The 23877-nt window shown below is 45.1% G+C and overlaps 2 protein-coding genes across 10 annotated transcripts in view; both read left to right on the top strand.

Annotated features, from left to right (window-relative positions):
• Window positions 1–17980, top strand: part of CPNE1 (copine 1) — a 41730-nt gene extending 23750 nt beyond the window's left edge. For all 4 annotated transcript variants that reach the window (XM_083801260.1, XM_083801259.1, XM_083801261.1 and 1 more), the window contains 15 exons: window positions 2366–2494; window positions 2777–2956; window positions 3728–3802; window positions 4037–4108; window positions 4752–4835; window positions 5318–5407; window positions 9134–9232; window positions 10441–10527; window positions 10629–10688; window positions 11124–11257; window positions 11926–11980; window positions 12059–12110; window positions 14559–14692; window positions 16065–16301; window positions 17155–17980. In XM_083801260.1, coding sequence (XP_083657386.1) covers window positions 2366–2494; window positions 2777–2956; window positions 3728–3802; window positions 4037–4108; window positions 4752–4835; window positions 5318–5407; window positions 9134–9232; window positions 10441–10527; window positions 10629–10688; window positions 11124–11257; window positions 11926–11980; window positions 12059–12110; window positions 14559–14692; window positions 16065–16301; window positions 17155–17271 — 1605 coding nt within the window. In that variant the 3' untranslated portion in view covers window positions 17272–17980. The remainder of the gene's footprint in view (window positions 1–2365; window positions 2495–2776; window positions 2957–3727; window positions 3803–4036; window positions 4109–4751; window positions 4836–5317; window positions 5408–9133; window positions 9233–10440; window positions 10528–10628; window positions 10689–11123; window positions 11258–11925; window positions 11981–12058; window positions 12111–14558; window positions 14693–16064; window positions 16302–17154) is intronic.
• Window positions 17981–21227: 3247 nt separating this feature from the next.
• LOC310882600 (fer-1-like protein 4) overlaps window positions 21228–23877 on the top strand; it is a 39808-nt gene continuing 37158 nt past the window's right edge. For 2 of the 6 annotated variants that reach the window (XR_014573041.1, XM_083801558.1), the window contains exons 1-3: window positions 21228–21839; window positions 21949–22004; window positions 23166–23254. Coding sequence is in view for 3 of the 6 variants with exons in the window: in XM_083801558.1 (XP_083657684.1) it covers window positions 21458–21839; window positions 21949–22004; window positions 23166–23254 (527 nt within the window). In the remaining 3 variants the exon portion in view is untranslated. Of the gene's footprint in view, window positions 21840–21948; window positions 22005–23165; window positions 23255–23877 lie in introns of those variants that run through there. The other 4 variants (XR_014573042.1, XM_083801557.1, XM_083801555.1 and 1 more) reach the window with 4 other exon arrangements.

The following is a 23877-nucleotide window of genomic DNA, read 5'->3' as shown; positions in this document are numbered from 1 at the left end:
ACTTTCTAAAGGAATGGATTAGAACTGGAGAATGCCATACAGTGTATTTGAAAAGCTGTGAACCGAAAAAAAAAAAAAAAAGCTTAGTGTGGGCTTTTGAAGGATGTCTGTAGGCAGCAACATACAAACAAATGCTGGCAGAGATTCAAACTGATATTTTCAAATGAAACGTGAATATTTTATCTCAATCTGCTAAGGAGCTACCTCTCCTCTTTTCATAAGGGTGCATCACCTGGTGCCCTGCAATCACCAAATAGAACAGGAAGACGTAATTGGAAAGGATCCTTTCTGGTCTAACTACAGAAACAGTCCATCTGGGCTGTGTTGCAAGGGATTTCTTATGTTTTAAAATCTAGAATAGCAGAACAAGACATAACTGTGTCAGTGTACTGAAAGACAGTTCCTTGAGACAGTGGAGTAATTTCATGGTTTCACTGCTACAGATGTGGAGAAGAGATTCAGGTAGCATGCGGTAGGTGATTGTGAAGACTTGGTGCTTCATTTTACCTTCTGGCTTTCTTGTGTGGTTTAACGGTTCCTATTGCAAACTCTCAACTTTCCTCATCAGTGTCTCTGTAACATGGCATTGAACAAATACGTAGGGACTCATTCTACGTGCAAATTCAGACCTATAGTAATGTTTCCTTCTGGGAAGGGACGGCTGTTGTCCGGAGATGCCAGAAGATTTTGGGGAGACATTTCTTTGATGTTTTCAACTTGATTCCTGATCACTTTGTGCTGTACAGGGAAGGAAAAGTGGCTACATGATGGTACAGAAATCTGTTGCAATAGAGAAAATAAAGAGGAGAAATGTTGGCCCTGGAGCCAAGGCTAGCTGTCCTGATCTTTGTTGTCAATGTCATGTGGATATGTATGGCGGTTTGTAGAACTGCGGGCTATGCAGATGTGAGACTTCGTGTGAAGTTAGCTGGTCTGGTGGAACAACACGTGTAGGTAATGAAAAACTGATACCTGTAACTGTTGTGATTTTAGGAGAAATATGGTATTAAAGGTAATGATGTTTTTTTTGTGAATCTTATGTAAGGTTGGATGAAGCTGAAGTGGAAGATAGACAGTTCTAACTAGTCGTTTGAACAGTGCAGACTACTTCACGTTAGCCTTTTTGATATTGGGGTTAAAGCAGATGATGACCTTAGAAAGCTGAACCGTGATCCTCTTTGTCTAAAGCGTTGCTAATTCTTATTCAGCACTGTTTGTCCTGCTGCCATCACTACAACATCTGTAGTGTATTAAGTGATGTGGGTAACATCTGTCTGGGGAGATTGCGAATTGGGAGGGCTGAGTGGTGCACCAAGGGGCTTAAAAGTTGTCTAACAGAAGTTCATCTCTTTATTGAGATAATTAATATTTACACCATGCAAGTATGAGAAAGCAATGTGGGTAGGCAGATACTAGAGAGGCCAAACACCTATTTCCTTATTTTTCCTAATACCTTGCTGAAGTAGCTTCTCTATGGAAAAACATTTTAAAGCATTTCTTAGACCTTTCAAGCTGTCCGATCTTTTATTTGCTACTGGAAGCCTTATTTTCAGTTTTGATAATTGTAGCTGTTCCTTGAACAAAACTGGCTGTAATTTGAAATGCAATAAAATTATCGCTTTTTTTTTTTATTGTGAAGGCAGCACCTGAAGACGGGGGGCTCTGTAGCATGTGAGGACAGGACGCGAGGCAGAGCTCGCACGCTGTGGCGTTGTCCAGCCGCCCTGCAGTCGGGCCTTTTCGCTTCACGATGGCTGCTTCTGTGGCTTCTGTGCTGCGTGCAGAAGCCTCCTAGAGCAGATTTCCTGTCACTGTGCTAGCAAGGGGGAGGGTGGGGGGGTGTGTCTGCACAGGCAGAGCAGGAGCTTCGGCAGCTGACATACTGAACCAACAACTGCCCCCCTGAAAGGGCAAAAAAGTGCCGTCGTTTTACACCCGCCCCCCATAGCGAAAGCGCGAGGCCTGAGGGAGAAACGCGTACCGGCCCCGAGTTCTCTCCAGCCCCTTTCCGGCTGGAGCTGGCACCGCCGTAGCCGTGTCCCTGTGGGCAGCGGGAGCCCTAAAGAAGGGGGCGAGGCAGAGCTCGGCCTGCGGGGGAGGGAGCGGAGCCCGGCCCGGGCGCTGTGGCGCGGGCAGAGGCGACTCCATCTTGCTGGGACGGGGGCCGGCAGCCGGTCCTCCCCGGCGAGGGGCTCGCGGCGCTGCGGCCGGGGCCGGGCTCGCGGCTCGGAGCCCCGGGCGGGAGCGGGTCGCGGTCCGGCCCCGCCGCCGGGGAGGAACCGCCCGGGGCCGCGCCCCCGCCGCGAGCACCTGCGGGACCGGGAGCCGCCGCCGGGCCTGACCCTTTCTGCGCTTCTGCCCGCAGATGGCGCAGTGCGTGAGCAGGGTGGAGCTGTCCGTGTCCTGCCAGCGCCTCCTCGACCGGGACGTCGGCTCCAAGTCGGATCCCCTCTGCGTCCTGCTGCAGGACGTGGGCGGCCGCCAGTGGGCTGAGGTACGGCGCCGGCAGCGCCCTCCGCGGCCCGTGCGCTCCCTTCGGGTCTGCGATCGGCGTTCCCGGGGCTCGGGCGTGGGGTGGGGTCGTCGGGGCCGTGCTGTCGTTGACTTCGGTCGCTGCTCGTACGCTCGCCTGGAGATGCGATGGGGCCTTGGTTTGCCTGCTCCAGCACGTGCTGTCCTTTCTGTGCTCAGAGCGCGCGGTCCAGCATGCGCTGGATCCCTGGCCTCTTCCTGTTTTTTCCTTTTTTTCTTCAACTTTGCTTCTGTGTCTGTACAGTTAGATCGCACGGAGAGGATAAAGAATTGCCAAAACCCTGAATTTTCAAAGAAGCTCGTTGTCGACTACTACTTTGAGAAAGTGCAGAAGCTGAAATTTGGTGTGTATGACATCGATAACAAGTCCCCTGATCTAAACGACGATGACTACCTTGGAGGGATCGAGTGCACGCTGGGACAGGTATGCAGAGGAACATGTGAAGCGATTTACGATGTAGCAGCGAGCACTGGGTTTGTTGTGAAAAATGGGAAGCAAGGCTGGTTTATGAAAGGCTTTGACGCATTCACGTTTCAAAACGTCTTGTTCCTTACGCTTATTTAGCATATTAGTTTGTGCCCCTACTGAATGTAGTTAGAAAAATCGTGTTGAGTGCAAAGCGAAGGTTAGATGTGTATGGTTTACCAGTCGTTATGGAATGTAAGAGGCAATTGTAGTGCTAATGGGAGATTGGGAATGAGGAGGGCGTGGAGCCTGGAGAACTCTAACAGAGCCTTTTTGGTTTCCTTTGCACAAAAAGATCATCAGACCATAAATTCAGGGAAGTAACACTGTCTGAGATTCTGCAATCGATTCCTGAAGAGGAGTTTGTATTGTTGGGTAGGAGAAGAAGGGTGGTATTTGGGATATTAAAGAAAGACTTGATTAGCTAAACAGTCTTTTCTGATTTTCAGCAGCTGTTTGACTACTTGTAATGTAAGTATCTTGGGGGAAGCAGCAATAGGAGGCTAACATAACATTTGAGACATACTAGTGGATATTATTTTGTGGATAGGGAGGGAAAATTTTAAGACTGCTTAACCATTTCAGAAGCACAAACTGGTATCTGTCACTGCAGGAAATGGACTTAAACCCTTCAGAGCTTTCTAGGAGAGCTTTAAAAAAATCATCCTGAAGAATAATTCTTTGATTTTGTCTACCTTGATGTTTATAATATCTGTCTTTTAACCTCAGGTTGTGTCCAGCTCAGTGTTCACTCGACCTCTGGAACTGAAGGAGGGAAAGCCAGCAGGAAAAGGCACCATAACGGTAAATGACCTGGTTGTGTGTGGAAAAAATGATTTCTTAATCTTTGGTATGTGGTCTGGGACAAAGTAACGTTTCTGGTTTTGTTTGTCTGTTTTCAAATTCTGCATGTGTACAGGAAGGGTATGTGTTTGTAACCATACACGGAGTTTCTCTAAGCACAAAGCATAAGCAAAACTCTGTAGGGTGTGTGTGTATATACGTATATGTATTTATATTTTTTTTCCCTGTGCACAGATTTCAGCAGAGGAGATTAAAGATACCAGGGTTGTTTATTTGGAAATTGAAGCCCGAAACTTGGACAAAAAGGTATTGATTTATTTTTTTTTAATGATATTGTATGCTTCTGTAGGTTTTGACTATTTCTACAGTTAGCGCCTTTTTGCTAGCAGTCACTGTATTGTAAACCTTCAACTAAGCTCTGTAATCCTTGTGTAAAAAAGGCTTGCTGTGTTTTGTTACTGATGATGAAGTGAACTAGAGGCATAATGACATGCTGAAAAATACGGTCTTAGATGCGAAATTCAACCGCCAGGTTTCGGTTTTGGAGGATTATTTTGGTTTTGGAATAATCTACATGTTAGTATATTAAATAATTGTCTCCATTGATTGTTGTGACCGTGCAGTTAACTGGGCTTTCTGTAATGACATTAAAGCAGAAGAGGTGGAAATTTAGATATGCTACCTTGATGTTATTTTAAGCCAAGCAGAATGGCACAATTCATAGTAACAAAATACTGAGGAAGCACAGTCTTGGAATCAGAGCTTATGTATTATGATGGCTTTGAAAGTGCTGCAGTTTAAAAGAGAAAAACACAATGAAAGAGGAAAACAAACATATAGCTTGTTTGACTGTGGTTTGTTTGAAGTGTTATGTACTGATTAGCTAGCTCTTCTCTCATTTGAGTAAAACACGGGGGTCTGATGAGTTCTGTTGGGGTTTTGTTTGCAGGATTTCCTAGGTAAATCGGATCCGTTTTTGGAGCTTTACAAGCAGGGCGATGCTGGAATGTGGCAGTTGGTGTACAGATCAGAGGTAGTATTTCTACACTGATGTGTTTCTTAGTGTTGAGTTGATCTGACAGCTTGCTCCTACCAAAAGCAGGAATGTGTCACTACTGGTCATGCCATGCACCAGTTCTGTGATGAAACTTGTGTTGTACCCCAAAAAACGGATTCGGCTCACTGACGTGGCAGAAAATGGCTAATTTGCTGCCTGATCAGTGTGTTAAGCTGGGTTGATGAAGAGTCCAACCATGCACCAGGGGAGAACAAGAGTGGTAGGACTCTTCTGCCTTTCAGGCGATGATTGGCTTGGCTCTACAATTGAACCCTACGTTGTATTTCTATCTTCTATTTTTAATAGAACTTATTGCTTGGTGTTCCATGCATTGTCAAAGTTGAACTGACTGGGGCTGTTCAGGTAGCCCCACAGAAGTACAGAACCCTCATGATATGTTTCTTAGTAACTTGCATACCACATCCCTCATGTGACATTATGCTGTCATTTTTTTTAAGGTGATTAAGAACAACTTAAATCCATGCTGGAGGAAGTTCAGTGTTCCCTTGCAGACGTTCTGTGGTGCTGATTTTAATAAACCTATCAAGGTACAGACTTTGGAATTTCAAATTTGTTGTTGTAAGAAACCCAATCTGTTGATATCTTAACTATGAGTTATCAAGTTGTCTAGTCATATTTAAAATTTTAGATTGCCCTTCTGGAATAATAAAGAGTATGGCACATAAGTGATTATATGTCTATTAAGTATGAAGTCTGTTCTAAAACATTGTGAGTTGTCAAATTGAGAAGTTAGGGAATGCAGAAGTGACACACTATCTAATGATTCATCATAAGAAGAATTATAAATGATTATTTGGATATTCTGGCCAGCATTTCAGGTTTTGGACTTCTTGTTTAGTTGTGGCTTTCTAACACTAAGTGAAAACTGTGAGACTTGTACTCGATAAGCTTGAATGCGTTAGGATACTGACAGAGTGGGCAGCTAACAGCTTTGTCTGTTCATAAGAATGGTGGGCTTATCACAGCTATTTTTCTTTATGTTTGAACAATAAATTTGGTTTTGAGTCAGAACTGAAGTTCCTTGTAGTCTTGCATGTGATGATTAATGTTCTCTGGTCCTGAATTACGGAGGTGGTAGAAGAACAATTACATCTTTCTACAAGTTTCTACAAAAATAGTCTGATAGCAAATTAATTCAATTTCTGTTCTAAGCAATGCACTGGTAATACAAAGGCATTTAAAGCCATAACTAGTTGTATGTTGAGTATAGTCTTTCTGTTTATCTAACTCCTAAACACTTTCCGTTTGCAGAATTTTCCTGCCTCATCCTGTCTGTGAAGAAACCTCATGCTAGAAGTTTGATTTGAAAGGTTTAGCAAAAAGCAATGCATGCTAACCTTTTAATTTGTGCAGCATGAGAGATCGAAAGAATTACTGAGATTATTAACCTGGAAATAGATGTTCAAATCTGCTGAGCTTGTTGAATATGTGACAGTGTTCTAAGTGGCGGTCATGAGCTTTTGCTCTATGGGAGTCAACAGTCTTAGGTCAGAAAGAAGTCTTGGTCCAAAAGTTCTGAAATAAATGTGGAAAGGAATTGGCGAAGAGATGTATGTTACCTTGTCAAAACTGACATGACATGGCATGATTTAGACATTATATTACTGAAGTTGTATTTACTACAGTCTGAATTCTTTTTTTTTTTTTGGAAGCTTTCTGTGCTTTGGGATTCACTTTGAAATGATCTGTTTTAAAAAATATAAAATTTTTTCTGTTAGTTCCTTTCAGACAAAATCCTTGATGCATGTGCAAATAACATATTAAGTTTCACAATGCATCTGTGAAAAAGGATTAAATTTTCCTTTCCCCTAGGGATTAGGGAAGTTGATCAGAAAAGGGACTTGAGACAGGCAGGAGCAGTAGCACTAAAGAATGTAACATTGCACTGGAGATGCGTTTATCATTTGGTACATGGTGCTCTGAATCTCTTGTTCGAGGCTTCCTAAGATTTTTTGGAACAGTTACATGTAGAAAAATGGTTGCTGAATGGAGAAGTCCTTGTGCTTCAGCATAATGGAAATGTCCATGCATGTGCATAAGTCAGTTTGATGTGTCTCATAAATGTTAGCTTTGCTAGCAACACGTGATAACTCTGTAGTGGGAAATGTGCACTAAATGTGTGTCTGTGAACATAAATCTTCAGGTCAAATTAACGATGCTACCTAATATTTTGGTAATTCTTTCTTCGTTGTGATGCAGAGTGGTGTTATTTTTGTCCCTGCTAAAGAACAGCTCAGATTTTTGACACAATGTAATTTTCTGACAGGTTCTTTAAGAAAAAGGGCAAATAAAAGCAGTTTTTCTCCCCTGTAATTGTTTAAATAGAAATAGTAAACATAATACTTAAACAAACAAAACTCCCTTCCAGTCCATGCATTTGATGGCATGTGCATAAAGGCAAATCCATTTCCTGTGAATGTCGGAAATTTGTCTTGTAGATTGAAAGGGGCCTTTGACCCACTGAATATATTCCATGGTTCTTAATGAATATTGGACAGTTCACCTGAGAATAATTGCATGCAGTATCTCGCAGTATTGCTAGCTGACCCCCGAGGTCAGGCCTTGTTTCAGAAAGCAGTTATTGGCAGCTTCAGGTACTTGTTCCTATGTCACATCTTCCACGTGTTGTTTGTAGCAGCACCACTCTTCAGACTGCATACTGTAAATCTAAGCCCAGGTTAGAAAACCCTTGCAAAAGAAGGTTTGTTTTAAGCTATATCATGCTGTGGACTAATAACAGGAACGGGTCCTAAATATGTATTTTTGGCATGGACAAGAGCAAGCAGGAGGAAAAGGGGAGGTGCGTGGAGGTGGCAGCTGCTGAATTCTCTGCAGCCATGTCTCGGGTGTATTAGCACCAAGGACACCCCTAGTCTGTACCTTGCTCTCTGCGTGATGGCCCTCTTGAGCAACCTCCGTGACATGGTCAAATCACTTTTGAATGATGTTTTAAACATCAGAGTTGTTGAGAGAGGCAGAGTGGGGTTCATGGAGGAGCCTGGAGGTTGCTTCGTGGTGGAGCATGCAGAAGAGAGGAATGGAGCAGTGGTGGGTTGGGAAAGATGAAGGGGAAGAAGCATTGGGCCCAATCTCTGAAGTGATCTTGTTTTCCCATTGGAGAGACTGAAGGGATGGCATGGTGCTTCCAATTTGGCTAGGTTAGACCACAATTCATCCAGCTTTTTGTACAGATTTCCCACTGAAACCAATGGAAGATCCCTTGTGGATTGAAGGCAGTAGGAACCCTTCAAAGATACCTGTCCTCAAGTTTGGTGATCTAGCTATTCGATTTGACTTCCTTATCTAGGTGTCACTTGTAGGTTCGTCGTGTCCCGTCGTCCTGAGGAGAAAGCTGTCACAATTTTTTACTGAGGCAACACCAGTTCCTTGCTTAATAAAAGCAGACCTCATAGCGAGCTTTTGAGTCGGTGTAGTACGTGAACTTCAGCAGGGGGAAAAGCAGCTGTCCACAAACTTCTTCTTGGCTGACTGCTTCTGGATTTGTGTTCTGCTGTACCGCGTATCGTGCATGTTCTAAATGCTTCCGTAGTTTTTGGTTGGCTGGGGAGCTGTTGCCAATGTACATTGTACTGGTTTTGTTCTAAGCCATAGTTGTTATCATAGTTTTGTTTTTAAATACATTGTTTTTTTTTGCATTCTGTACTTCTAAAGATTCAAGCTTTCATGCTGTTTGAAACATGACTGCTTATTAATTGTTTATGATTTGATTGGTTTAAGATGCAGAAAAAGACTGACGTAACACTCTGTGGAAATAGCAGTTTCTTTGTAAATTGATGCTATTGCCAGGTAGAAGAAAGGAGCATATTCAGCAATTGCCTAGATAAAACTTGTAATTGCTTCTTATTCTCATCCCAGTTGCATATCATGTCCTGAATGATCTCAAGTGTATAACTTGGGGCTGTGAAACAAGGGTTTTAATTCTGTTGAATTTTTTGTTATTTCAGTCTCTTCCATTTGAACTGGAGAAAGCTTTCAGTTAAAAACAAAGCTGTCACCTTGTGGTGAAGCAATTGAATTGTCTTCCTTGTTCTAACTGAAATTCGCGCTGTGTGTCTCTTTTTCCTGTGGGATTTCAGTTAGCGATCGGGGTGACAACACCAGTTCAGATTTGATGGGGGAATATACTACCGTCAGTGCAAAGCTGTTGGAAGCAGAGAGGTTCTGTGGTGAGCAGCTGTCACTCTCCCTAATGCAGTACGCCTGCCCATTGCTTGCTGTCTCTTCTCTTCCAGGTGCAGTGTGCGGATCATGATAGTGATGGGTCACATGACTTGATAGGCATTTTTGAAACTAACCTGGCTCAGCTGCAGAAAGCGGGTGACGGCTCTCCGGTGAGCTTTCTTAGTTCCTTAATTAAGTCCATATTTCAGTCTTTCACAAACCCTTTTTAGTACTGATCTCTGAGAGATTTTTAGTTTTTGCCTCCAAAAGTGATTTTTTTTGTCTGTATCTTTGTATTACTAAGCCAACATTTGGGGAAAAAAAAAAAAACTGACATGGGGAGGATACTACTGTTTTTCTTGGGTACTGTTAGCCCTCCTGTTCCTACAGACATCCTTGAGCCCATTGTCTGCTGGCCACATGCCATTTCTTGCCAGCAATTCTGTGCGCTTTTGCCTCTGCTGAGCCAAGTGGAAGCAAAAGAGCTTCTTGTTAATGCTGTAACAGAAGAGCCTAGAGGTAGCACTCATCTCAGGTAACGTTTGTGCCTGAGCTGGTTGCCCTTACTAGCACTCCGGTTGTTTTTTTAGCTAGAGAAGAGAAATGGTGTTTCCAAGGGTCTCTTTTCTTACTTTATCTTGGACACCTGTTTTAGAGTATGTTGGGTCATTAGCTGGTGGTGCCAGCTTCTCTGTTGTCTGCAGCAAAAACGTCAACTCTCATTCTCATGGAGAGGTCTCATCTGGATTCAGACAGATGAATCCACATGCAGGGCATAGCCTGGAAGTGCTTCCAGTCACCAGCCAGTTTGATTTCTGTGATTTTAGTCCTAAGACTGGTGGAAGATGGCTTCCTTCCTTCCTAACCCATGTGAGATCAGAACTAATACAAAGTGAAACAAAACAGCACTGTCAGAACAATGCCTCTGCCATTGAGAACCTGTGACCTAGGGTTTTTGGCCTCCTTCCCTTCCTCTGCCTGCTTTGCCTTCTCCTCATCTGTTTGTGTTCATTCCCTTCCCTTAACTGATAAAGAATGTGATTATGTTAAGAGAAATGCTTGCGTTTTTGACAGACTTTTTTGTCCTCTGTTACAATGACTGTTCGATGGTTCTGTACAGACTAACAGTCACATCCCAAAGAGGGACTTCCATGAAGTCTTGACTTACGTGCTTTGCCCAGTGATGGTAGCAAAAACATCTATTTAACTTGTCAAATAACAGACACAGTAATCACAAACCTTTTTAAAATGAAGTCTCAGAATATTGCCAGATAACTCTGAAATTATGTAATGTCTGACACTGTTCTGTTTCAATAGTTTGCCCTGCTGGAAATGCAGGTGTTCTATTACTTGCTTCTTGAATACTTGCTTTCTGTAGGTGGAATATGAATGCGTTCATCCTGAGAAGAAACAGAAGAAAAAGAGCTACAAAAACTCTGGCATTATTAGGATAAAATCCTGCAAGGTAGGAAGATTATTGTCATCGTTTGGCTTTTTTGTGTTCTGATTGTAAAGAAATCTGTTTTTGTGGGGAGGAGGTGTAATGATGTCTGTCTGTTTCTCTAGATTGAAACAGATTATTCATTCCTGGACTACATCATGGGAGGCTGCCAGATTAATTTTACAGTGAGTTGTTTCCCCACTGCACTTCTCGGTAGATGCTAAGACAAGGGCAACAGAGTTGTGGTTAGTACTTCAGTTTGCAGTCTGTGTTTTCTTAGGAAGTGATGAAGACTGCCAAAAAGAAGTAACTGTAAATTTTTACTTTTTGCTATTAAGTAGCAAATTTAATGGATCCTGAGTTTCTTAAGCTTCCTTTGAGAAATCAGTTCTCAGTCTGTCAGTGGAAGGACTACTACTCCTTAGACGTGCATGTGACCTGTCTGAAAAGGTGTGCAGCCTTGTTTGTCTGTCCCTGTATGGGACTGTCTTTGTGCCTGGGAGGAAGGGAGCAGTGTGGGGCTAGCCTAGTCCTCTGTTTTTGGTTATGGTTGGTACTTCTCAATTGCTTATGGTGATGCTTCAGTGACCTGCTGTGTTATCATCTTCTGAACCGATTAGGTGGGCATAGACTTCACTGGCTCCAATGGCGATCCCAAGTCACCAGATTCTCTCCACTACATTAGCCCAGATGGGATAAATGAGTACCTGATTGCCATCTGGAGCGTGGGAAGTGTAGTCCAGGATTATGACACGTATGTAAGAAGCTCTTGATTGATCTAGTCACCACATGAAAATGTGTATTAAATGACACAAAATGTGTCACAGTGGGTGTCATTGATCAAGGCTGATAGCTCGTTCCAGAGCTGTAGCATTTGGGTGACTGAGATGCTGCCTTTCCTTGAGAGATCCCTTCAGGTGCTGCTACTGCTTTCTCCTGCTTCTGGCATTGCCAGGAAAGGCAATGGCAGCACTGCTTAATTCAGAGTGTGTGCTTGATTTGTCTTCCCATATCTGCCCTTTCATGGCCTGGGTTACTCTATAATGCTGCTTTAGCTCATTGCTAATCCTTTATTGCTGATGGTGCATTTCAAACACAAGTCTCCTGTTTAATTCATTGGGAACATGTTTAGCCTGCTCTGTCCTTCAGCCAAGCTGTGACTGGGTTGGCTTCTCTCTTGCTACTCTGAAATCTCCTGAGAGTCCTGTAGGATGCTGCGTTGAAACAAATTCTGAATCTGTCAAGTCCCTGCCTGAAACCCTTGGGTAGCTGGTTACTGGCCATGGGAAACTAGGTGGTGTACCCATTCCTCAGGGCAGGAATTGAACCTTGGTCTCCAACTGTTTTCTGGGAATAAAACAGAATAACGAAGTATTAAAGAATTGCTGTTTCACAATTCTTCTTGTTACCCTTTCTCCCTAGGGACAAGCTGTTTCCTGCGTTTGGATTTGGAGCTCAGGTTCCTCCTAGCTGGCAGGTAGGGCCTTCGCAACATTATGCAGTTGTTCTGTTCATCTCTGCATTCTCTAACTGATTGTAACATCCCTATTTCTAGGTGTCTCATGAGTTTGCTTTGAACTTCAATCCCAGCAACCCTTATTGTCAAGGTGAGGACACCTTTTTATTAATATTTCACTGAGAGGGATTGATGTTAGAAGTGTTGCATTTCTTACATAACTGGTGAAAAGCATATGTAGCATGAAGACATGCAGCAAACTACATGTACTCTTACCTGGATGGTGACAAGAGTGAAATTGTGTTGATGCAGATTTCTGTGTAGTCTGCGTAGGTTTCAGTGATTGGGACCTGATGGGATTCATCCCAGTGTACCAAGAGAGCTGGCTGATGTCATTGCTAGGCTTCTCTCCATTATTTTTGAATGGTCTTGGGAATCTGGAGAGGTCCCAGTTGACTGGCAAATGTTCCAATTTTCAAGAAGGGCAAGAAAGAAGACCCTGGTAATTACAGGGCTGCCAGTCTCACTTCAGTATCTGGTAAAATTATAGAGAAAATTCCTCTGGGAGTTACTGAAAAACATCTGAAGGACAGTGCGGTCGTTGGTCATAGCTAAGCTGCAGCGTGGAGATCTGATCCGCCGTGGGACCCGTGGGCTGTATGGGGACAGGCTGCTCCACCATGGGCCTCTCCACAGGCTGCAGGGGAACTTCAGCTCCTGCACCTGGAGCGCCTCCTCCTCCTCCTTCACTGACCTTGGTATCTGCAGGGCTGTTTCTCACTCCTCGCTCTCCCAGCTGCTGTTGAACAGCAGTTTTTTTTTTTTTCCCCCTTTCTTAAATCTGCTTTCCCAGAGGCACAAACAACATCACTTGTTGGCTTGGCTCTGGGCAGTGGTGGGTCCCTTTGGAGTCAGCTGAAACTGGCCCTTATCTAACATGGAGCAGCTGCTGGATTCTTCTCAGAGAGGCCATCTCTGCAGCCTACCACTACGAAAAACTTGCCACAGGATATTCTATAATTCTATGATTGAGAGAGCTGAGACAGTTCAGGCTGGAGAAGAGAGGGGTCAGGGGGATCTCACAGATGCCTGTAACTACCTGAGGGGAAGGGTGCAAAGGGGATGGCGCCTGGCTCTTTTCAGTGGTACTCAAGGACAGGACAAGAGGCAATGGGCACAAACTGGAACACAGGAGGTTCTAAACATCAGGAATCATTCCTGGGCTGTGTGGGTGACTGAGAAATGGAACAGGTTCCCCAGAGAGGCTGAGGAATCTCGTGTCTTGGAGATCTTCAGAAACAAGCTGGACATGGCTGTTGGGCAATCTGCTCTGGGTGTCCCTGCTTGAGCAGGGAGAGGTGACCAGATGACCAGAGCATTGACCAGATGATCTCCAGAGGTCCCTTCCAGCTTAACCATTCTGTTATTCTGTCAGTCTGTGCGGAAATTTTTGTTGCTGCGACTTGGTTACTTTTGTTATGTTACAGGTGGTAGTGAATTCAGATCAGCAATGTGTCTGTTAGTCACACTTTCAAAGCAACCATCTGCTGAGTCTGTTAGAGATTGTGGTTACTTCTTCAGCAATGTGAATATGTTTGAATGTTATCTTTTAAAGGGTTGTCTCAAAATATTATTTTCTTTAAAGCCGTCTTCTTTTGCAGTAGTTGTTTCAGCTGATCTCAATGGCTGGTCTGTAAAACAGATTAAGAACTCCTGGGACTAAGGACTCTCTCAGCATGGAGCGCTGCAGAATTTTTCTTGAATGAACATTTTTTCCTCAGTTTAGTTTTTCTCTCCAGTCTAAGGCCAAGAGAGAATGGAATCTGACAATCAGTGTTAAAATCCAAGTGTTTCCTTCATCAGTTCTGTGTTGTCTGCTTCACTGGAATCTGTGCCTTTGCTCTGTGATGGTTCCTGTGCAATACTTCAGAGGTAAAGCACTAAAACACGTGTGGTGGACAAGATGAGCAGCAGCAGTAAATGAAAGTACATCAATACAAGTTAATATGGGGATCCATCTAAATTGCCCTACACAAGAATATGTACCATTTAAAATCACATTTATTAAAAAAAAAAAAAAGAAGTCTAGTTAACCCAAGAAAAGCTTCTTGCAGGGGAAAAACCTTAGAGGTTACTGTTTCTCTTACAGAAATGTTTAAATCCAGGTGTCACTGTGCACAAGAGGAAAATAAGCAGTTAACTGTTCCAGACAGTTTCTGACCTTGTTGTCTAGTTAGATAGTAAGCAATTAAACAAGAGAAACTGGATGACAGAGTAGAAAGGACAAGGTCATAAGCATGCCTTCACTAGATTATTTTTCCACCAACTTCCATGAACTTTATTATGTTGTAAGCATAAAGAATAATGTAAAGAATACAGAATGGTGAAGAAATCTGGAAATCTTGTCTGTGCAGATGTCCACTGGTTTTAGACCTTTGCTTTGTATATTCGCTGCTATCCTGCTATTTATTTGTCCTTTAGGAGTTCACAGCTGTGTGTGAGTGATTATCGTTTTGCTTCACTATTCAGTAATGCTTATAGAATAATTACTGGAGAAATTGTGAGGCTCTTTTGGCAGCTTGCATTCCTTGTGTTACAGGGATCCAAGGAATAGTTGATGCCTACCGCCAGATCCTTCCTCAGATACGACTCTATGGGCCAACCAACTTCTCTCCTATTATAAACCACGTGGCAAGGTTTGCTGCACACTCGGCGCAACAAGGAACTGCTTCTGTGAGTCCGTGCCCTTCCCTGCAAATGGGCGATGTTTCTGTTTCCTGTGTTCACTATTGGATAGAATTGTACGGTAAAGTGATGCATTCTTCTTCCTCAGGATCTCAAGTTTGGTCCTGTCTTACCAGCTTCCAAAGAGGTTGTTGCTACTCCCTTGGTTCATATGTGAACCTGTACCAGTGAAGTATGCAGGGGTCCCGTGTTGGCTTTTAGACCAATTGGACTTTGTCAGCAGTTGCTTCACCCTAACCTCTCTTGCCAGACTCCATCACCTGTAGGGAACGCACACAGTATAAAGCGGCCCTGTGTATTTTATTCCAAACAATTTTTCACTTGAGCATGTATACAAAGACCACCTAAGAAATGGCAGAGGGCTCGACTATTTGTCCCACCGTGTTTGCATGCAGAATCAAAATATCTAGAGGGCCATGTTACCAAAGTAGTGTGAGGATTGGCAAATCAGTATGCTAACCGTGTTGCAGAACATCCGTACTACGTCTGCAGTTGCATTGCATGTCTCATTTGTGTGCTTGCATGGCCATGACTGCTGTTAAAATTCAACTCCATATCTTAAAACTTTATTGTACTTAAGGATGAAGGGATCGTATTTCCTGATGTATTTAACTGATTCCATTTTTGACCACCCAATTAGAAGGAATGTTGATGTTCACTCTGATACTTCATGGTCTTAGCTGTACAAGGATTTTGAGTTCTACATAAGTTTGTGCATACATCAAATTAATTTCCCACACTGTGGGGTGCTTGGTCTAGGGAGAGCCATTTCTTATATTTTTGAGGGTGTTTTTTAGCTATTCAAACAGTTGGGGGAAATCTTCCTATTTTTCTTAAGCTCCTGTGTTCTTCCCCTTCTGTCATTTCTAGAGTGTCGTCACGTCATGACGTTTGTCACTGCTGTATGTTCAGATTTCTAATACTTATTTAAATTACTGATAACTAAAAAATAATTTTTTTTTGAGTTACAAACAGATATTGAATAATGTATTTTATCCTTTTTGAGATGTCAGTGAATAAAGCAGCACCCATCAGTGAGTTTTTTATGCACCTTTGTTGATTTAGGATTACTTTGATCATTGCTAGTATATTCTGGCAACTGGTATAATTGTTCTTTATAAATTGAATGTAAGCCTGTATCTTTTATCTAATGCAGAGGATTTCCCTGAAGTGTACAAGGAAAGGTGGTTTGCATAAGAAAAAATGGGAATAAACAAAAGTTCATTTAATGTTCTGTTCTTGTCTTATCCACTGCACAATCTGCTTGCTTTTTTAGAGTAAGAAATTGCTTCATTTGCTTTCAGTTATGTGAGCTTTGATGTTGTACTCCCTAACTGAGTATTTTCTGGTGTTTTTTTAGCAATATTTTATCTTGCTGATCATCACAGATGGAGAGATCACTGATCTGGATCAAACCAGGCAAGCAATTGTTAATGCATCTAAGCTGCCGATGTCCATCATTATCGTTGGAGTTGGTGAAGCTGATTTCAAAGCAATGGAGTTTCTTGATGGGGACAATGGCATCCTGAAATCCCTAACAGGAGAGCCAGCTGCACGAGACATTGTTCAGTTTGTGCCTTTCCAGCGGTTCAAAAATGTAAGTTGTTTTTAACTTCGTAAGAATTCTGCTGCCAACGTATGTGCAGTTATTACATCCAAAAAATTAGCATTTGTCTAGGCAGCTTATTAATGTTGCAATGTATGAAGGCAGCAAAGTGTATGGTCAAAGCACTGTCCAAACTGTTTCTTGTGAGAGTTGAGATATATTTGCTTCTGGATTCAAAACTGTGTGCCTCATAACTCTATTGCAGCTTTTCCTAAAGAGTTCTCATTGTATTGTTACTACCTATTGGCTATTGCAGTGTTACAAGGAGTAAAGGAGGTGTTTTCTCTCCTGGGATGCAAACATTTAGTCAAGAAAGTGAGATCATTTTGTCTCAGTCTCTGTTGTTGAGTCCCATGAGCGATTTAAGCTGAGATGGAATCTTTCCTGCTGTTGAAAGCAGTCCTATCGTTCCCCAGCTCCTCCCTACTTTTTCTGATGGGGCACTAGTGTTCGTGCATGTTATGCAGTCAATGAGGTTGAAGAATGGAGTTAAATGGAAACCCAAAATAAGACAAATTGCTAGTGACTGGGGCAGTGTCCCACCCAGATCAAGGCCATATGAAGGCTGTGTGAGTCTGGGTTTAGGGTCGGAGCAATGCAGGGGTGGGAACAAGTGATTTTTAGCAAGAGTACTCGCTGAGACTGACTGGAAGTGCTCCTAAGACTGCAGCAAGACTGAACCAGAGGGAGTGAGACATGGACGAAAAGCAGATTGTGCTGTCTTCTCAACCTTGCTTGCCTGGCAGGTGGGGGCTGCAGTCTGAATTCTGTAAGAGAGTATGTCACTGGGCTGGTAATTCCATTCCCTGCAGTATCTTTGATTTATTCTCACTGTTCCTTGCAGGCTCCCCGGGAAGCTCTTTCCCAGATGGTTCTGGCTGAAGTGCCAAAGCAGCTGGTTTCATACTATAAATTGCAGGGGTGGCCACCTGTGAAACTGCTGGAAACGAAGAAGATGTAGATTGCATCATCATCCTAGCCATATGTATCACTGTGGTGAAGAGAGCTGTCTGCACTCACACTCTTCCCTTGCATACTCTGTGCCTTAAGATCGTACCATTCACACTAATACTCTTACCTGCTTGTACTCTGTATCTTTGATCTTTCCTGTTCCTAACTGCAAGAAATGTAAATAAGGAAGAAATGCAGCTGCTGGCAGTTCTGGTCAAAGAAAAATAAACCTTGTTGGTTTTCTGCCTTGGAATAGTGATACATCATACCACGTATCAGCACTTGGCACGGCCCGTCTGCTGCTTGGTGCTAGAGTGGGCACGTGCACTGAACTGCTCACCCAACACTGCTTCAATGTTCATTAGGACAATTATATATACAGTAATGATACTTACTGTCTTTGTGTTCCTTGATAGTTTTTTTATTCTATCAAGCTGCCTTGGAAATGGGGTCCCATCCGTATTGGTTGGTAAGAAAGTCGGTTGGCTAGATGCCTGAGGTAGTTCCTCTTGTGCCTTCATAAGGTGCCAGTATATTTTTTATATGTAAAGTTTTATTTTTAAATTTCAGTTACCATACTTTGCAATCATCTTATTTTTTAATCACACTTTTGTATTAGCAAAAATTGCTTCTGTGGAGATAAAGGAAGTTGGACTTGTCATTGCACTACAAGTTGTCATCACTTTCAGTTTCATAAATAAATAATGTGCTGTCATTTACAGACATGTCTGGTCTCATTTCCTTTCTGGGATTTTTCTTTTGTTTTCCAGCAATGTTGATGTGTGGTTTAAGGAAGATCTTTGCTATAGTATTAGCCTTGGTCGTTCAGCCTAGGTTGGGCATGAGCAGCTGCAAAGCAGAGCAAGTTATCTGTATCATTAGTTTTGTTACCTGTTAATCACTAAGACTGCTGAATGTATATCCTGCAGCCCTGTCCTGCAGTGAGATGAGCTGTTTCTTTACTGTGAAATTATGAAAGAATTTGTCTATTCTACTGCACACACCAGGAAATTGTGAGAAGAAATTGGAAGACTGTCGTGGTGATTCAGCCTATGAAATTGGTAGGTTACAAATGTGTGAAAGCAGAACTGTGGTGTGAATCTGTATCTTCAACTAGACTAGTCATTATGGATCATATTCGCCAGCTAACTAATTTATAGCTTGTGCTTGAGGGGCAGCAGGTCTAGGACCACTACTCAGCAAAGAAAATTTGTTAGTTTTTCATTCAAACGTAGTGTTGACCACGATGTATTCTTCCAGTTTCTATAGGCAGCAGCAGCTTCCTCGCTCTAGAGGAAGCTGGACTGTCTCGCCTGAAACAGTCCATCCTCTAGCCTGCAATCTTTCTAGTTGAGTGGCTGCATAAACTGAAATGTGTTAAAAGCATGGAAGAGAGGAAGGAAAACTGCCAAGTCATCTCAGAAACTGCCCTGTGGTTCTCTACTTGTGTTTTCAGCCTATTACAACCTGTAGGCAGAGCTCTCCTTCACTCTTAGGTGTACAAGCAAATCTGAGTCTGGTATGTGTATACATGAGTGTGCCTTTTCTTGCCTTTTTTTAAATGTTTTTCTTTAAAGGAGGCTTACAGCAGTAATTCCGAAATTTCAGCAGTCCTTTGGCCCAAGTAATACCAGTGGCATTGCATAGTCCTTGGTTTCAATTTAATGTTTTCTTTGGCAAGAAGTTATGAGCATGTTGTGTCTTTCCTCCAGCCTTTAGAGGCAGAATATGAGCTCTGAGACATCAGAATGCATAGTGAGAAATGCATTTTGCCTCTCCTTTTTAAATGTAAGTTTCCACTCAAATGGAGGAAAAAGAATCCTTCCTAGCATCTGTCTGTATTCAATGGCTATGAAGGGAGCTTGGAAAATCTGTTCCTTAGCTAGCTGAGGTGACTGCAGATGCTGGACTTGATGATAGGGGTGACTTTCCCCTTTTGGGAGAGGAAAAATCCAAGACGTGGTAGAGGCTGTTGTGAGGAACTTCCTCCTTTTGGAGGCGGAGATGCTGCTTACCTGCAGGAAAGTGGCTGAAACGTGAATGAGCAACAGGACGGAAGCCTGTCACTGGAGGAGGAGAAGAGCCGCTTGGCTCTGCGCTGAGATGAAAAGCCACAGGAGGGTCAAACTTGGAAGCTGCTAAGGCAGGATGGCATGGTTCTGACTGGTTTCTCTCATTCTTGACTCTCCCTAGGGCTCCTGTTCTAGACAAAGTGGAGGCTGGGATGCTTTGTGCCTTGTGCCGCCCTGGGCGTAGCTGGAATGCAGGCTTGCAGCATGACTGTTACTCAAGGCAGATAAGAGCTCAGGTTTCCTTCCCCAGGAGGCTGTGCTGTTCTCACCCTGTGACAGTGCACTCTCTACCATCCCACATCCCTCTTTGGTTTTATGTCCGCCATCAGCTTGTTCAGGCTGTGTCCTGTTGGACTCTTGTTCACGAGCTGTTCCTATGTGCAGACAAGCTACATTCAGCTGAGAGGTATGGCACAGGGGGCACCTTGCTCTCCAGAACTGCTGCCACCCATTCTCCATGATTGATCTGGACTTGAGAGCCATTCCACCCTTGCCTTTTGGACTATTTTCAGGCAAGAGTCCCACTCTGAGGAGCTGCCCCTTCAAGGGCTATGCTACCTTCTGGACGTGCTGCTCTATCCAGAAAAAAAGGACAGCTGCAGACCTACCTCCAATTTAGTAAAGCCTATGCCTTCATCTGTAGGTGCACTATCCTTGTCATCAAGAGAGGAGCTTGATTTGTGTTTCTTAGTTTTGAGATATCCATTGGAGGATGACACGTTCTTTGCTGGCCAGGGCCCCTCTCACAGCCTCTACTGAAGGGGCAAAAGCAGCAGGATCTTGCTGCGGGCACAAGGGTAGTTCACTGTCCCGTGACAGGCTCAGAGTTGTGATTGCATGAAGAGCCTTTTGGGGCCTGAGGACCTTCAGAACACCTCAGAAGTCTGCTTACCCCAGCCTTGGCCATAGAGGAAGCACCTGGGCACTTTCTGTCACCAAAGGTATTTTAGCCTCGGGGCTTTGTATAAATGGAAAGTTATTTATGTGGGAGATCATCAGGGAGTGTTCCTCTTACTTCTAGAACACCTGGCAATAATACTCATGACACTTCAGGTCAGAGTATGCCATGCTGCCCGTACAGAGCTTCCTCCTGGTGCAGATCAGGCTCTAAGGGGTAAGGAAGCCACACAAACTCTCTGAGGAGATGATGACTTGTGATCTCCTTTGAGTGAGTACCACATTTGTCCATCAGCAGCACTCTTTGGTGGCCTGAATGTCTGCTTCAACAATCTGAATGACATCCCCTCTACCCCTCCAGCCACAACTGGGTTAAGGAGTCGGTGCATTCAGCTTTCTGTGCTGCTGCCTTAGAGTGAATAGTTCATTCATTTGGGTTCTCAAAGGTGGTGCCAAACACTGCCCACCTGCTGTGCTTCGTTGCCATGCTGTGAAGCAGTATCCTTGTCTGCCACAGCTCATTTCCACCGCCATCAGCACCTCTTTCCTGGCTCTTGAGTAAGCTGTTGGATAAGGTGAAGATAAGGTAGGTAGCCGCAGGGCTGGCTCTGGAGCAGCCCAACATTGCCCAGGCATGATTCAGTCGCTCCTCGGTGTTCGTGGAGCTGAATTAACTGCCCTGACCCTGTGCAACGTGCCCTGTATGGCAGGCATAGAGACAGGTGTTTTGGCACAGGGTCCTGAGTGGGAGACCCTCAGGAGGAAGAAATATTTGCAAAGCCCTGCTGAACTCATGATAACACAATTACTTTGATCTGGCCTGTGCCTGGGCTCCAGCATCTCTCATTTATGAGTTCTTGCACAGGTGAGCTGTGAGCTGCAGCTGAGCCTGGCCACAGTGGAAACACAGCAGGGACTGCAGCCACTCGGGGTTGGTGGGCCATGACCTGTCCCAGGTGGCTCCCATTCCCCACCCTCCCAGTTTGCTGTGGAGGGTTCTGACTGCTGCAGCTGTGATTTGTGCTATGGAAGCCATCAGGCTGGGGGGGCAAGTGGGGCTGGGGCTCCACTTCCAGAGGTCCTGGGTGCCTGTCCAGGGGCAGATCTGAGCTCCATCCTCACCGTGTTGCTCCGCCACCAGCAGTGCACTGAGGCCGGTGTCCTCCAGCTTTGGAGGAAGCCCTTGTCCCTGCTGCGGCACCATGCCTGTTGTGAGGTGTGGCTGAGATGGCCTCCCATTGCAGGGGTTTCCTGGGCTGTGTTCCCCATCCTGTTGGAGTGGCTGCAGGGCGCAAGGATGATGCCATCGAGGCCTGGCTACTGCAAAGCAAGCCCCCAAGCGCCACATGGCCAAGTGCTCCCCTCTACCTGGCTCTGCGACAGCCGGGAGCCATTGCCTGCCAAGTGCCAGCCCAGAGGTGTCTGGTGAGCAGGGACAGGGAGCGGCGGCCGAACCGGCCGGACGAGGCGGGGCTGAGTCACACCGGGTGGAGCAGGCCGAGCGGGGCAGCGCTGCTGGCTGGCGGCTCCATGGCGCTCAGTGTTGGTGTCCGGCGGCTCTCCCACCTGCCAGGCCACGGCGAGCGGCAGGTGCAGCTCAGCTTCCGAGGTGGGCCCAATGGGCGGGGAGGGAGGCATGGCTGGGGGCTATCATCCCTGCGGGAGAGCAGGGCCCTGCTGGGTCTGGCAGAGCCCAAGCATTCTATCTCCTTCCCAAGGTTTCACCCAGAAGACGAGGAAAATCCGCTGCGGCGCAGAGGCCGTGTTTGGGGAGGTGAGTGCGCTGTCATCTGGTGAGGACCAGGGCAGTGGGCACTGGGGTAGGGACAGGGACCAGGACAAGGTGGACCCTTGGTCAATGCCTGGTGGGGCAGGAGGCAAGTGAGGATGGGGTGTGCATCTCAGGGTAGGATGGGAAGCCTTCCTCCCTGTGCCCATCTTCACTGTCCCATTCTGGAGCCTGTGATGCCTGGCTGTCAGGACTTGCAGGAGAGTCCTGTCTTTCATCTCCTGTCCCATCTGGATGCCTCTGTGTTGCCTGAGGCACCAACAACTGGGGCAATCTGTAACGTGCATGGAATTAACCTAATCTGCCTTTTGGAAAGCCTGGCTGCTCTTGCAGAAATGAGCCCCCCAGCAACAGATTTTCAGATCAGTGAGCCCAGTCGGCACCAAGCCACGGGGTGGGTAGGAGCAGGACTCAGGGCAGCAGGGACCTGTCCCTCTCACCAGCCGCCAGCTGGCCAGTTTGGGAGTGGGGCGAATCACAGCCTTGCGCATCTTCGCAGCGTGCCTGCGCTTGGTGGCTCCCTGCCCGCCTGTCACCCCCTGTCCACCTCCCTCATGTGCTGGAGGCTTCAAATGGAGGCAGTGACAGATGGCAGCAGAGGGAGGGACATGGTGTGGCATCCCTGGGAGCAGCTAAGTTCTGGGATGTCCTTAGCTGAAAGTTGGTGCATATAAAACAAGGGGATAGGGGAATTGGCTCTGGTCCTGACTGCTTCCAGTAGGGTGGGAAATGCTTTGCAGACGTGGGCAGAAGCTGCCTTCCTCTCAGCAGGAGCTGGGAGGCTTGGGGTGGCTCTTTGGACCTCTTTGGACCTTGCCCTGTCCAAGGCTGGCTTTGCCACATCTTCCAGGTGGCTGCAGGGACTGATCTTTCTAATATAAAACTGAGCAGAAGCCCCTTACCTTTCAGAGAGCTCAGCTCACAGCTTCCCAGTGCCATGAGCCTGCTCTGGCCCTGCAGGGACTCAGGTGCTTGGGGAAGGTCCCAGTTTTCATCTCCCTCCTGTTAGCTCCATCATGATCTTCGATACTGGGGGGAAATTCATGTCACTGACAATTCAACTTTATCCATTATCTGCGCTGCACCTCCCAGTGCTGCAGAAGCAGCGCGAGCTGAGGAGATTCACTGTGCACTGTTTGCTTGCAGCTGTTTCGCTGGCCTCACTATGGGAAGCTCATCGTGGGAGAGGTGCTCTCCATTAAGGTTTACAACTGCAGCAAGGTTTTCAGTAACAGGTAGGTCCTTTAGTTGTTGGTGACCAGCAGAGGTGGGGGAAGAAGTGTACTGGACTTTAAATGGGATTAGAAAGGATTTCTTGGAATTGATGGGAGGAAGACAAACAGGATACAGTTTATAGAAGAGGGATGAAGCTGGTTGTTCTGATGCAGCAGCAGTGCTGTGTGTACAAAGTCAAATAAGAATGTTATTTGCTGTAACAGTTAAATTATTAGACTCCCTAAAGGTCCAGGTCAGCCCCCCAGGTAGGATGAATGTGAAGTAGGGCTCTACCAGCCAAGCCAGCAGCAGAGGAGTTGTAAGGGCAGGGACTGCACCAGTGGGGACCTGCTCTTACCCTGTAGAACCACACTGGAACCGTGCTGCACCCAAATTCAGTGTCTCTGTCCATAGGGAAAAGCCCTAAGCCTGTGACAATAGGGTTTAACTTTTAAGAAGACAAGCTATTTAAATTTAAAGGATCAGCCAGAATATAAAATGCCTCTAGGTGGGCTAGACAATGCTGCAAACTCAGCAGCTATACCAGCAGTTGTAAAACACTTAAGGGAAACCTGGAGAGCAGAGGTGACAGATGGAGTAGCGGTGGTGGAGCAAGTGAGGGAGCAGAGGCACATCCTGCATC

The sequence above is a fragment of the Anser anser genome, assembly GCF_964211835.1.
Source record: "Anser anser genome assembly, chromosome: 16".
Classification (NCBI taxonomy): Eukaryota; Metazoa; Chordata; class Aves; order Anseriformes; family Anatidae; genus Anser; species Anser anser.
This window is presented reverse-complemented; position numbering and strand designations above follow the sequence as displayed.